We start from the raw sequence: 13,623 nt of genomic DNA, 5'->3' as shown, positions 1-13,623 counted from the left end.
TTGAAACAAAAACAACTCTTGGTAAATGTAATCACTATAAAATGACTTATGTATTTAATTCAGGTGATACCACTGTGGAAACAGCAAACACCTTTTAAATAGACACTGGAATATAGGAATTAAGTCTGTGTTCTGTATATTTTAAATTTTTATTTTCTGTTATAATAAACAACAAAGTTATGTAGTTGTGATTGCATTCTGTCTGGCTCATCCCACTTAGCTTGGGGATTTTAAAACTGGTTTTATACCATGGTTCTTTAAGTGGTTAAGGATTGCAGAAATGTTAAAAAAAGCAAAGCTGTACTCTGATTTCATGTAAAACTTGCTTCTTTTTCTGGAATATGATTTTCCCTTGTAAAGCACATTCAGTTATAATTCTGATGTGGAATATGAGGAGTTGTAGACAAAGAACTTTAAATTAACCCATTGGCATGGGAGCTGTGCACCTGGACTCCCTTTGTAGCTGGTGAAGGTTAATAATTGTTTCTAGACATTTGTACTTTTTAACTGGAAATATTTGTTTATTAATTTTTGTGGCCCTTGGTAAAGGAGTTGATTTACTATTTTAATTTCAATTTACCACAGCTCTCAAAAATATTTATGGCTATTGCCTGCAACTATAAAGTGCTTTTTTACAAGCTGATTTTCTGCTTATGTTTTGGATACTCGTGTATGTATATTTTTTAAACAGTTTTTGAGTTTGTTATTGCTGCTGTAGTTGTACTTACTTGGTCTTGCTCATGTCTTTCTGTAACTCTTGTTATAAGCTGTTCTTTCTTCATTTCAGGGGCTTAACAGTAATGTTTGAAATAATGAAGACATATGGCCATACTTACGAAAAACACTGGTGGCAAGATTTGTTTCGGATTGTCTTCAGGATATTTGACAACATGAAACTGCCAGAACAGCAGACTGAGGTGATGAAAGTGGAGGAAGATAATTTACATGAGAACTACATTTACTGTAGAAAACCTGTAATATAACTTAGTCAAGTAATGTAGGGTAAACCTCAAAACTTGGATGGTGGACCTGTGGTTCTGGTAGCCTTGTTTTGTTTTATTGGCATTCTGTTGGCAGGTGTTGTCACTTTTTTCATTTTTTTTAAAGCCATAGTTGTAAAAGACCTGGTAGATTACACTAGGAACAGCAGAAGAATAGCATAAAATGCTATGTATCTAGGGCTTGTAAGTAGAGCTGTAGCTTTTACATGTGATGTTTGGAACATGAGACACAGCGTGCTCATTTGAGTGAGGCTTGTAGTCAGCAGTGAAGTCACAATTAATAGAAATAAGTTCTGTTACTTCAAAATTTTTGATGACAAGGCAGAAAAAAAGACCCCTCAGCCAAAGTGAAACCAAAAAAACCCACAACCAACCCACAGACAAACATAAACCACCCAAAACAGCACTGTGCTGTCATTGCACACTTTTGACCAGCCATTCAGGTTTTGATCTGCCAAGCCAAAACCAGGTACTGCTCTGAAAAACAACTGAAATTGGCTTTAAAATGTAACTAATGTGTAAATTGTTAGTATTAGAAGTTAGATCAAAATTATCAATTGTTTTAGAGGCTTTGTCTGGCTGTTTGTAGTAGGACATGTCTCACTTCAATAATTTTTTTCCCCCCTGGAAAATGCTTAAACACAGCTTTAGCTTGGTGTTAAATCATTGAGTAGGATTGGACACTAAGACTGTTTGTTTGTCTGTTCCTGTAGTTCTTTTTAAACCTGCTTGTTAGCAAAGCAGGAGTTAAGGCTCCAGATTTTGAGGTTTTGAGATACAGAAATGAATTTCATGTCACTATTAAGCAAATTGAGTAAATACAAATATGTTTATCCAGAAGTTTCGCCTTCAGGTTGTAACTCTTCTTTTTTTTGACTCCTAGAAAGCTGAATGGATGACAACTACTTGTAACCATGCACTTTATGCAATCTGTGATGTATTTACACAGTATTTAGAAGTACTTAGTGATGTTCTTTTGGATGATATATTTGCACAGCTGTACTGGTGTGTGCAGCAAGGTAGGAACTGCACAAATTATGTTAAAACAATGTTAACATTTTACAATGTTAACATTTACTGTTGAAGTTGAATGAACAAATACCCTGTTTGTCTCTTACAGACAATGAACAACTGGCACGATCTGGTACAAACTGTTTGGAGAATGTTGTCATCCTTAATGGTGAAAAGTTCACCCTAGAAATCTGGGATAAAACTTGCACTTGCATGCTGGATATTTTCAAAACTACAATCCCTCATGCGTAAGACAACTGTTAATACTTTGTGAAATAGTTTAACTAAATGATTTACCCATTTCAAACTCTTAGATATCTCATGGGTGGGGTGAACAAAAAGCTGTTAAGTGTGGACTAAAAAGAAACAGACTTACTTGCAACGTGGTGGTAAATTAGGTGTAGGTATTCTGTATTGTTAATGATGAAGTGTTAAAAACTAAAATACTGTATAGGAGATAAGCAAAAAAACTCTCCAACAACCCCCAGAATGTAAAATGAATCAGTTTTAAGGTTTTGGATTTTTGGAGAAGTACTATATGATTTTTTTTGGTTTTTTGGGTTTTTTTTGGTAATAGAAGATGCCGGCTTTGCTGTTTGTAATTACATGTGGAGCTTTTGCCATAAAATACTAAAATACTGCAACAGTCTTACAGATTTAAGTCTGTGTGGTTGATGGTTAATTTTCATCATATGTTTGTATGAATCTTAATATTTTTGTGAAAATTTTCTTGGCTATTTGGTAATTCTTTCCATTCGTATGATAACTCTGTGTGAGGTTTCTTGGAGTAAGGCTGCACCATTCCAAGTGCTGTGTTTTATCCAGTTCATATTCTTTGCTTCTGGGACCTACTTTAGGCCTGAAGAAAGCTGAAGCAAAAGAAACTTTCTGCATGTCAGTCTTTCCTTTTCCTCTAAAATTCCTCCAATTTTAGAGTTGCATATCAGACAGCACTGTAAGAGAGCTTCATTCATCTATTAAAAGATAAAATCTGTCACTACCTCACTTTTGTTTTTTAAGTAAGTAGGTATAAATTAATTCCATCCATAAATAAGTCTGAAATGAAGCTGAAATATTTGGGAGCTAGCAAGATACTTCTGTATTTTGGTAACTGCCAAAAACAAAATTGGAAGCCACATCTCTGGATGTGGAAGTTTAGCTGAATTAACCCTAACTTATTAGGGCCTGTACTTGGAAAGATTTTGAAGTTAATATTCACTAGCAGAACATTTGCTTTGGTTTCAACTTATGATCAAAACTTACATTTCTGGGTATTCTATAATTGAATATTAGAAACCTTTCTAGAGCAGCATTTTGAATATCTTAATATTTAGACATACTCAAAATACTCTTGTTGCCTTTAGTTATATCTAATTTGAAATATGTGTATTATTCACTTTGATGTTGAGGCCTTTCTGCTTCTCAAATGGGTTCTTTTCCTTAGGAGAGTATCCAACTCCTTCCTTTAACTTTCTCTTTCTTTCTCTTTTAATCTTTCTCTACCATCTTGTGAGAACTTCATTATGTTATTCCTTTTTAAATTTCTGGGAGGTTCCCAACTTTTGTAGTCTTTATTTTGATTTTATGTGAGGGTACACATCTTTGTTTCTTTCTCTTTCTGAGTCCTAGGAGGATACTTCTTTTTTGCCTCTCTTTTTATGACATCTGGTTCTTTTTCTGAGACTCCTGGTTTGGCTGACATTTCATATTTTATTTCTAATCCCTCTATTATCCTTTTTTTCTTTTGCAATGGAGCTTTTTCTCCCCTCCCATCCTTAGTTTTTTTATTATTTTATTTTGTTGACAATGCAAAAAAATTGTTATCAGTTTATTTACCAGTTTTAATAAAACCACCCAGTTCTAATATTCAGCTTGTTGTGGTGCCTGCCTCAGTGCTTAGAGAAGGCAAATGATCTCTTTACCTTTGTTTTTCCATGCTTGGAAGTAACACAGTAGTTAATGTTGAAATGAAGACAAATCACACAGTGGTATATATGAAAACTTTATGGGCAAGTGCTTTATTGCCAGTTGTCTTCAAATAGTCAGAGGCTGTGAATCTCTGGAGTGTGAAGTATCTTCTGGCAGAAGTTCTTATTAGTCTGAAACTCAGGTAGAGTTTCATTTGTTCTTTTTTAGCATTCATATGAAACATCTTCCAGGTGTTGTGCAGCTTCTCTAATTTAAGAGCTGCAACATTGGCTGCACGAGTTCTTAGTTGCAGCATCAGCCTCTGCTGGTTCTTGGCAAGTTACTTTTTTGCAGAGAGAGTTGATCATATTTCCTTGTTTGGAAAATGTACTATAATATTTACTCAGCTACCAATTTCTGCAAGGGTCAGTTACTAGAAAACCACAGGCCATGCTGCTGCCAGGCTTCTGCACATCACTGAGGTGTTGATAGCTGAAGATACTCGTACAGAATGACACAGAGTGGCTGAAGTTGGAAAGGGCTCTGGAGGTTTTGTAGCCCAACCCCTGTGCTTAGGCATGGCCACCCCAAAGCACTCTTCCCAGCACCATGTCCTGACTTTCAAATACCTCCAAGGGGGGAAGCTCCAAAGCCTTTCTGGGCAACCTCTGCCTTGTGTTTGATCACCCTCACAGTGAAAAACTGTTTCCTAATGCTCATAGGGAACTTCCTGTGTTTGTACTATTGCCTCTGGTCCTGGCATTGGGAATCACTGGAAAAAGCCTGGCTCTGCTTTGTCCCCACATTTCAGATATTTATAGTGTGTTGATAAGATGTCCTGAACCTTTTCTTCTCCAGGCTGGACAGTCCCCATTGTCTCAGACTCTCCTTATGGGAGAGATGCTCTGGTTCCTTCTTCACCTTTGTGGCTTTTTGCTGAACTTTCTCCAGCAGGTCCCCATCTCTCAAACTGGGCAGCCCAGGACTGGCCACAGTGCTGAGCAGAGGGGCAGGGTCCCCTTCCCTCCTGCTGGCAGCTCTCCTCACACAGCCCAGGACAGCGTTTGCTTTCCCTGCAGCGAGGGCACCCTGCTCACTCACATCCAGCCTGGTGACCAGCAGGATCCCCAGGGCCTTCTCTGCAGGCCAGGCTGCTCCCCAGCTGGGCAGCCCCAGCACATCCTGGGGTCTTTGGCCTTGCTCCTCCCCAGGGGGAGAACTTTGTTCTGCCCTCACTGAACTGCACAAGGTTCCCGTCAGCCCATTCTCCAGCCTGTGGAGGTCCCTCTGGATAGCAGCATGACCCTCTGGTGTATCAGCCACTCCTCCTACTTTGTGTCATCCAGCTTCCTGAGAGTCCTCTCTGCCCCAACTGGGTGATGGGCATTGTCCATTGAAGTGTCCATTAAGATGGGCAGATTGAACCAGGCATTGACCGCTGTACCACTGGCCTCCAGCTAGATTCTGGGCACCTAATCACCATCCTCTTGGCTTAGCTGTTCAGTCAGTTTTCAGTCCACCTCACTCTTTGCTCATCCAGCCTATCGATTTTTGCTTATTGTAATGGTTTTTTTAAATTATTCTTTTAGTTTAATTTCTCTTCTAGTTTAATTTCTCTTCTGTTCATAATTTTTGTTAATTTAAATTTTCTGAAGCTTTGTAAGAGTGAGTCTTGGCTTTCTGGTGCTGAGAAATCCAGTGTGAGTGCCCTCTTATCTTCAAAAAATTCAAGAGTTAGAATTGGTTCCTTGCACAGATTATGGTGGTCCAGCCTCTACCAGCTCATAGTGGTTCATTATCCCAATGCCTCCATTTATGTTCTTGCAGCTTTCAGGAATCAATTAATTCTCTATTCTATTCTATTTGTTGCCTTATTACATGCCTCAAGTTTTTATCTTATTTGTCTTTTTAGTTATCCAGTATTCAGTTTTCTAGAGATCAGTGGTACATTCACTTAGGAAGCTTAACTTGGTGTAAAAACTCTCCCTTAGGAAATGCAGACACAAATGTCCAGTATGTGTTACCTCACACAGATGGAGACTAAAGAGTTTGAGACCATGACAATGACAAGTAATTCCAATCTTACTTTGCAGCAGTGAATTGGATAGAACAAGAAACAGTGGGACAACTTAGGTTATTTAATCCAATTTCCCTCAATTCTTGGCAGGCACAGACAGTAAGTTACAATGTAGACATTAGTGTAGACATTTTTTTAATGCTAAGGTTAAGATCCTCAAGACAGTCATGTCCTATAGGAAACCAGCAGGGAAGAGATCAGAAGTATTGTCAGTGATTTGATACCTCATAACAGCAATGAATCCTGAGTGGAAGTGGTGAATTTTTAATTGGAAATAGAAATATAATCCTGGAATATACCCCAGACAGAGAATGCAAAACATCTCAAATGTTAATGAGGCTTCTTCTGGAGTAGATTCGTTCTTTATTCTAGATCAGGTTTAAGGCAGTGTGGGAGAAGAGGCCCACTAATGGCACTAAAACTCTGCCTTAAGACAAATCCAGTATTTCTGAGAAAAGCTAATCCACCTCAATATAGTCCGCTTGTCCATCCGAGGTAGTTGACAGAAATGTTGAAGTTCAACAAACACAGTACTTTCACTTTTAAACATGTGAAAAAATAAAGCGCATTTAGAATTAAAATTAATGCAAAAACCCCACACCATCTTGAAGGGGACTTTTTAGAGTGTTGGTTCTGATTTATATTTGAAACTTGGTAAATTTGGTACTGGTGTTGTGTTTTTAAGGCTGCTGACTTGGAGACCAGTCGGTGGGGAGTTCTGCTCTGGCTCTCCTTCTGATGCAAAAGAAAAACTGGTAAGCTGCTGAAATAAACAAAACAATAATTTAAGATTGCAAGAGGTCAGTACAAATGTGTTGTGATGTAGAATAGGTGAAAATATACTTGCTTTAAATACATTTTTCTGTTTTGATTTATGTGAATTTTTTTTTTCCAGCTCAAGTGCTATTTAATGTTTAAAAATGGCAAGGAATTAATTGATAAAGAAGTATGTATTTGTTTGCAGCAAAGTTGACTTCCATAAATTGGCTGTAGGTAGTTACCTGTGTTTGTTTTAGGTAATGTCCTGTGTCTGGCAGGTTTCTCTAATACTGTAGTTGGGCTTGGAGTTGTTTTGTGGTTTGGGTCATGGTTTTCTTTTATTTTGTACTGGAAAGAAGAGAAAATGCTGAAGAGGGATAGATTGGCAGACTGACTTTTTTTGCCTCCAAATTTTCTCTTGTAATAAGACCTTAAATATCAATTTAAAGTAGAAAATTTGTATAACCACCAGATTTCTTAGTGTTGATTGAAGAAACTGGTGTGAAGTCTGGATTTGCCTGCAAGTGACAGCTCCTGTAGCTGCCTTGCTATTGATGAGAATTAGTTTAGCTTTTGGACATTCTCACAAGATTGCTGCGTAAAGTTCTTTATAGATTAATGAAGCACTTGATACAAGTTGCTCAAGGATAATGGTCCAGATGAGCTTTACTAAGAGAGCCTGACTTCCTCCATTTATCTTTATGAAGTGTTACCATAATTCAGCTTCAACAAAGTAAATGTTTGTGAAGGCCAGTTCTCATTATATGGGTATTGTACCTTTGTGCTGTACCATGACTCATTTATAGTGGTTTGATGTAAACATATTGGTTGTATTTTTGATCCATTTATGTCAAATATAATAGCAGGAACCTGCCAGCAAACCTCCTACACTTGATCTGGTAAAAGCTGTAGTAACTCTTGAGTGACAGAAGAAATGCTTGGAGGGAGTGCAAAAACCTATCTGAAAAATGCTGCTCATTGCATTTTCTGTGTGCTTAAGTATTTGTTACTTGTTAAATTTTCAGTTGTTTCTTAGTAGCTCATCTTTCTGGTACATCTTTCATGAATGCTCATAGCAGGTATGACTCAAGTGAATGAAAGTGCAGTGTTGAAACAGCAAATGTCTTGAGCTCTGAAGGGCACAGCACTATTACTAATTACTAGAAGTTTTCTGTAAGTTAATTACTTATTTTTCCTTTTTTTTCTTTTCAGGATACAATCTCCCAGAAGTCAGTAGATATCCATGACTCCATCCAGCCTCGACCTTCAGATGGACGCCCATTTCAGCCCAGCACAGGGGCCACGGTAGCAGAGGAAGCAACTAAAGCCAGGCCAGCAGCAAGTGTGTACTCTGCAGGGGTTTGGAGTTTTTATCTGTGCAGAATAGTATGAACTGGATGTTTGATGTATTAGTTACAGTCCCAGCTGTGATTTCAGAAACATGATGTGAAGAAATCACATTGTTTAAATTTTTATCTTCTTGTAGTATGACAGAATTTTCTTGGACTCCTGTGGGTCCACATTTTTTGCCTCTTAGATTTTTAAAACAGAGTTCAACTGCAAGCTTCTAGGCTTTTTACCCAAAGCAAAATATTAAAAATAGTAATCTCCTTACAGTGCTGTGTGAGATTTCTTTTCTTAGGAGCAGAGATTTTTCAGTGCAAAATGCAACAGAAGCAGTAGCTGAAAAAGAATTCTGTCTATGATTTGAGGAGAGTTTATCAAACCCTTATTTAAGATCCTTGTGTAGTTGTGTTTCATTGCTTAAAATGGTCATGTGTTTCATTAGTACTTGCCACAGCTACAAACAAGCATGGTGCCAGTGCTGTGCTAAGCCTCCTGCCTGGGAGTAGCCTCTGGCTCTTGATATTACCCTGGAAGTCCAAGTCACTAATTTTGGTGATTTTTAGGTAACACTAAACCAGGTTGATCCAATGTATCACAGACAACTTCAGGAAACAGTTTTTTAAGAAGTTCCAGTTGGTAACATGGTGATCTCTCCTGGTGTTAGTAATTCCAGCAGGTGGATTCCAGGTTTGCTTTACACATGTTCATGAAGTTAAACTGTTCTTCAACATACCCTCAAAACAGCTCAGAAAAGTTCTTTAGTTAACAAGTAATTTTCTTTCCTTTAAAGAATTTCCAGAACAGAAGTTATTTGCTGCTCTTTTGATCAAGTGTGTTGTGCAGCTGGAACTCATTCAGACGATCGACAACATTGTGTTCTTCCCAGCAACTAGCAAAAAAGAGGATGCAGAGAATCTAGCAGCAGCACAAGTAAGTGGAACTGATAGGTACCTCTCTTTTTAACACCTTTTCTTCCAAAGGTGTTAAGTTTCTCAAACTCCTGTAGCATCTGCTAATTTATAATTTTTACATGCATTTGAGAATTTCCATTGCCTGTTGAGATCTTGTACAGCTTCCATTAAATTGCATTTGCTGTGCCAGGGCAGCACTGTGGAGATTTAAACATGTATTGCTCTAGGGGATTTGTATATCTGGGATGTGGATACCACCTTTAATACAGTGTTCAGTTTAAGTACAAATACAGATGTAAACAGGGTAGGATTGAGTTATCACAGGAGCTTGCTGAAAACAGTTGTGAATTTTTTCCTTCAAATCTTTTTCTTCCTGTTTCCCTTTTTTCAATAGAGAGATGCAGTAGACTTTGATGTCCATGTGGATACACAGGATCAAGGGATGTATCGTTTCCTAACATCACAGCAGCTTTTCAAACTTCTTGATTGCCTGCTGGAATCTCACAGATTTGCTAAAGCATTTAATTCAAACAATGAACAAAGAACTGCTCTCTGGAAAGCAGGTGAGTCAGTCCTCTTGAAGAAATACTTTGTGACAGTGTTAATTGACCCAAAAATAGGGCAGGAGTACTTTGATGCTAAATGTAAAAGTTGAAGCTTTGGCTCTATAAGTGTAGGATTCATAAAGGGAAGAGACCTAATCTGTGGAGGCTCAAATATCTCTGATTTCCTAAAATTTAAGGTTTCACTGAGGTACAGCTGCCAAGCTGATTCTTGGCTGTAGGTGTGAGTCCCATGCTTGGAAACTGCCGGCACAAACACAGGTTTCATAGCCAGTTATAAGCTGATACTAAAAATGGGTGCCAAACACAATTATGGCACGTATAAATAGGTTGATTTTTAGCAGTGCTCCATTGTAATAAATATTATGAGAAAATAATTAACTGAGATGATTCTTCTGTCTGTGTGCAGAAGATGCTAAGAAAGAGAAGTGGAGGACTGTAATAAACTGAACCAAAAATCTCAGTGGATGCTTGGAATTCCCGTAGGTTTCAAAGGCAAGTCCAAGCCCAACCTGCTGAAGCAGGAGACGAGCAGCCTGGCCTGCGGGCTGCGCATCCTGTTCCGCATGTACATGGACGAGAGCCGCACCAGCGCCTGGGAGGAGGTGCAGCAGAGGCTGCTGAAGTAAGGCCTGTGGAGCTGAGCCTGTGCTGTTATTTCTCATGTTAAAGAAAGGGGGTGGGTGGTTTAAAAGGACAAACCATCTCTGTTTGCAGTAAATTTCTAGAGCCGGCACCTGTGTGTGGTGGTCACAGCTAATATTAAGAGGTTTATGTTCTGTGGGGAGTGCTGTGCCTCCAGCTACTGATGCTGTCTCTCCTTTTTGTTCCCATTGCATGTTTTGCAGGGAGAACAAAGATTTTTTTTCACCTTCTTTTGTATCATGTGGGTAGGTGGGGGCTCTTCTTTAAACAGGAAAGCAGCTATCACCTAAGCCCTGTTTTTTCTTTCACTAACCTCAGGTATTTTAGGCAGCTGGCACTGTTTGTTCTCATTTTCAGAAATGGACACTGGGCTCTGGCAGCCTTGTGAGCATACAGAGGCCTTTGGCTCTTTTGGTTATTGATCTGAATGTTTTTTGTTTATAAAGTTTTCAAGCAACTGTTAGAATAAGGGAGGGCTTTAAACCTCAACAGCAACACTTAAGGCTAAGACTTAAAGACTAGGAAGCAGAGCTGAAAACTGCCTGGTTACATCAACATGAGATATTCGTAAAGCCCACGTAATGCTTTGTCAGATACCTCTCAAAGAGCACTTGATGTGTTTCAAATACATTCACAGACAATATAATCACGTTTTGTCAGCTTATTTATTACTGAAGTCCTAGGACTTTGGGTTTGACTTGAACAAGGTCACTGCTTTTTGTCATTAGCCAGGCTTAGAGCAGCTTTCATAAAGCAATGCTGTTCTACACTAGGGCTTTACACTGCCAGAATTTGCAAAGCCGGAGCTCTCTTTCTGCAGTAGAGCTCAGAAGGAAATGTGATTTATATTTTTGTGTCTTTTGTCTCCAGTGTCTGCAGCGAGGCTCTGAGCTATTTCCTCACTCTTACATCAGAAAGCCATCGGGAAGCCTGGACTAACCTTTTACTCTTATTTTTGACTAAAGTCCTGAAGATAAGTGATGAAAGGGTAAGTAACTGTTTGCAATGATGTTTGAGATGACATGTACAGGTAAGAAGTAGTTCCAGACTGGTTCATCACACACAGTTACAGACTTGACTTTAAAAGCTCCTGCTGCTCTGTAGACGCTCTTGTGTTGAGGGAATATACATTCAAACTGCACTTGACAGATACTGACACTAATAATTCAGTGTGAAGGTGCAATGAGTGATAAAATAAAATGTGTCAGAGAAGTTTAAAGATGCTGGAATCCTTTAGAAGTGTGTGTTAAATTGTTTTTTACCCCTCTCCTGCTGAGGAAGACAATTAGTGATGATATTTTATTCAAAGAATTAACTCTTGTTTCTGCTGCCAGTGCTGCAGGTACACATACATCTTGACCTTCTCCAAAGCAGTTCTGCAGTAAATAAATCCCTGTTTAATCTCCCTCTAAGAACACTTGGCTGAAATAATTAAGTGATGAAAAAGGCCAACTGCAAGAAAAAAAGGTCATAATAGAAAAATATTTCCTCTTGGAGAATAAGCATTAGTAAGGAGCTTTGTGTAGCTGGTGAGCATCTGTCAGAGTATATCACAGCTGTCTTAGCCTTATTCTAGCACTGCTAATTTCAGTTGTAAAGGTGTTTCTGCTTGTCGCTTTGTGGGTTTCTCACCCTCATTTGGGAGAGTATTTAATATTCTGATTTTGCAGTGTGCTTTCTGAGGTGTACCCATGTATAACAGAGTCATTTCTTGTTTGTTTTCTCCTCAGTTCAAGGCCCATGCCTCGTTCTACTACCCTTTGCTGTGTGAAATCATGCAGTTTGACCTGATTCCTGAGCTCCGGGCTGTGTTGCGAAGGTTTTTCCTGCGGATCGGGGTGGTTTTCCAGATATCCCAACCACCAGAACAAGAGCCTGGGATAAGCAAGCATTAGCAGATAGTGATGCTCTGTTTCCAAGTTTATATTCCTCAGCTAAATAAAAGGACCAGGTAGCTGGGCCATTGTGTCTGGATCTCCATGTAAATGGTTTCTTTCTCTGGCAGTGTGTATCCAAGGGTTAACAGTACAGACGCTTCCAACTGTAATTAAGGCTTGCAGCACTCCAGTCCCTCTCTTTCCTGGCGGATTCTCTCCCATCGGTTTCTCTTGCCTGGCTCCTGCTGAGCACAGAGCCAGTTTATAGCACAGTCCCCCTTGTCAGCACGGGCTGCAGTGTCCTTTACTGTCCTAGACAGCAGCATAGCAACAGATGTTTATGGCGGGTGTGAAAGTGAAGTGTACCCAAAGAAACATATATATGTAAAGGTTTGAGCTTCTGCGAGAAGTACAACTCAGGAGAGCTGTATTTTGAAGGATAAAATGTTTATAGTGAAAAGAAAATGGAGATTATTGTTCATGGAAAAAAATATTTAGCAACTATGTCTGATATTCTAAGATTTTTGCACACTCAGGCTGTCTGAGACATTGGTAATCATCCTTCTGTGAAAATGTACAGAGATGCAGATCTGTAATATAAACTCTTTAACATTATACAGTTCTTCCCAAATTATTTTATTTCTGTAATACTGATTTGTTGAAAGCCCATAACTCTTCCTTGTTTACCAAATGCACTAGAAGTTTGGGTTTCTTTTTTGGGTTGTGATTTTTTTTTCTTCCTTTTTTGTTATTTTTGTTTTGTTTTGTTTCATTGTAGCCCAGAAGTTATTGTTGCTGACTTTTGTCAAGAACAGCGGTAGAAATATCACGACTGACATAACTACCTGTAATATACTTGTTTTAGGGCTTTGAAGTATAACGAGCCATTGAAATGATGATCCTTCAAGGACTGGAACTTGAATCACTGCAAACAAGTCTAGGTTGTGTCTGCTGTCAGATGTTTTTTGGTTGATGTAGATTTCACTCTTATGTACAGAATTTAATGTTGGATATATTCAAGTAACAAATCTGGCATGGTTTGGGGATGGTTAAATTTATTGGAAATGTATTCATACTGTGAATTGTGCTCTGATGGTTAACAGACGAGATTGTCAAGCATTCTGTATTACAATGGATGTAGAAATTTTTTTCAGATGGACAAAATGTATATGGTACAGATATGTAAAGTTTTCTATGTAAAAAAAATTCTGTACAACTTTCTGTACAATATTTGGTTCTCATCTGGCATATTCTAATCAGGTTATAGGTCAATAAAGTTTTTGAACTCTTTCATCAGTGCAATCAAAACCAGTCTAATCCACAGCTACTTGTTTTACAGTTTGCTTTGCCTCTCATGCTTTTGTTTCAAAGGAGCAAACCCCAGACCCTGGGAGCAGAAAGCTGGGTGCTCTCTGGGTGACTGGATGCCTCTTCTCACTGCTAGAGACAAATACAAGGGGAAAGGAGTGGTAAATTAAAAAAAAATTAAAAATTAAAAAAAAAAAAGGTGGGCAAGGCTGGAGG

The 13,623-nt window shown here is 38.6% G+C and overlaps 1 protein-coding gene across 1 annotated transcript in view; it reads left to right on the top strand.

The window, feature by feature from the left end:
• ARFGEF1 (ADP ribosylation factor guanine nucleotide exchange factor 1) overlaps nucleotides 1–13,392 on the top strand; it is an 84,184-nt gene extending 70,792 nt beyond the window's left edge. The window contains exons 30-39 of the mRNA XM_058817333.1: nucleotides 788–917; nucleotides 1,885–2,020; nucleotides 2,122–2,260; nucleotides 6,683–6,752; nucleotides 7,969–8,098; nucleotides 8,894–9,033; nucleotides 9,409–9,577; nucleotides 10,064–10,202; nucleotides 11,093–11,210; nucleotides 11,953–13,392. Coding sequence (XP_058673316.1) covers nucleotides 788–917; nucleotides 1,885–2,020; nucleotides 2,122–2,260; nucleotides 6,683–6,752; nucleotides 7,969–8,098; nucleotides 8,894–9,033; nucleotides 9,409–9,577; nucleotides 10,064–10,202; nucleotides 11,093–11,210; nucleotides 11,953–12,117 — 1,336 coding nt within the window. The 3' untranslated portion in view covers nucleotides 12,118–13,392. The remainder of the gene's footprint in view (nucleotides 1–787; nucleotides 918–1,884; nucleotides 2,021–2,121; nucleotides 2,261–6,682; nucleotides 6,753–7,968; nucleotides 8,099–8,893; nucleotides 9,034–9,408; nucleotides 9,578–10,063; nucleotides 10,203–11,092; nucleotides 11,211–11,952) is intronic.
• The last annotated feature ends 231 nt before the right edge of the window (nucleotides 13,393–13,623 follow it).

The sequence above is a fragment of the Ammospiza caudacuta genome, chromosome 1 (assembly GCF_027887145.1).
Source record: "Ammospiza caudacuta isolate bAmmCau1 chromosome 1, bAmmCau1.pri, whole genome shotgun sequence".
NCBI lineage: Eukaryota > Metazoa > Chordata > Aves > Passeriformes > Passerellidae > Ammospiza > Ammospiza caudacuta.
Note: the sequence above shows the minus strand (reverse complement) of the source record. Positions and strands in the feature narration are given on the sequence as shown.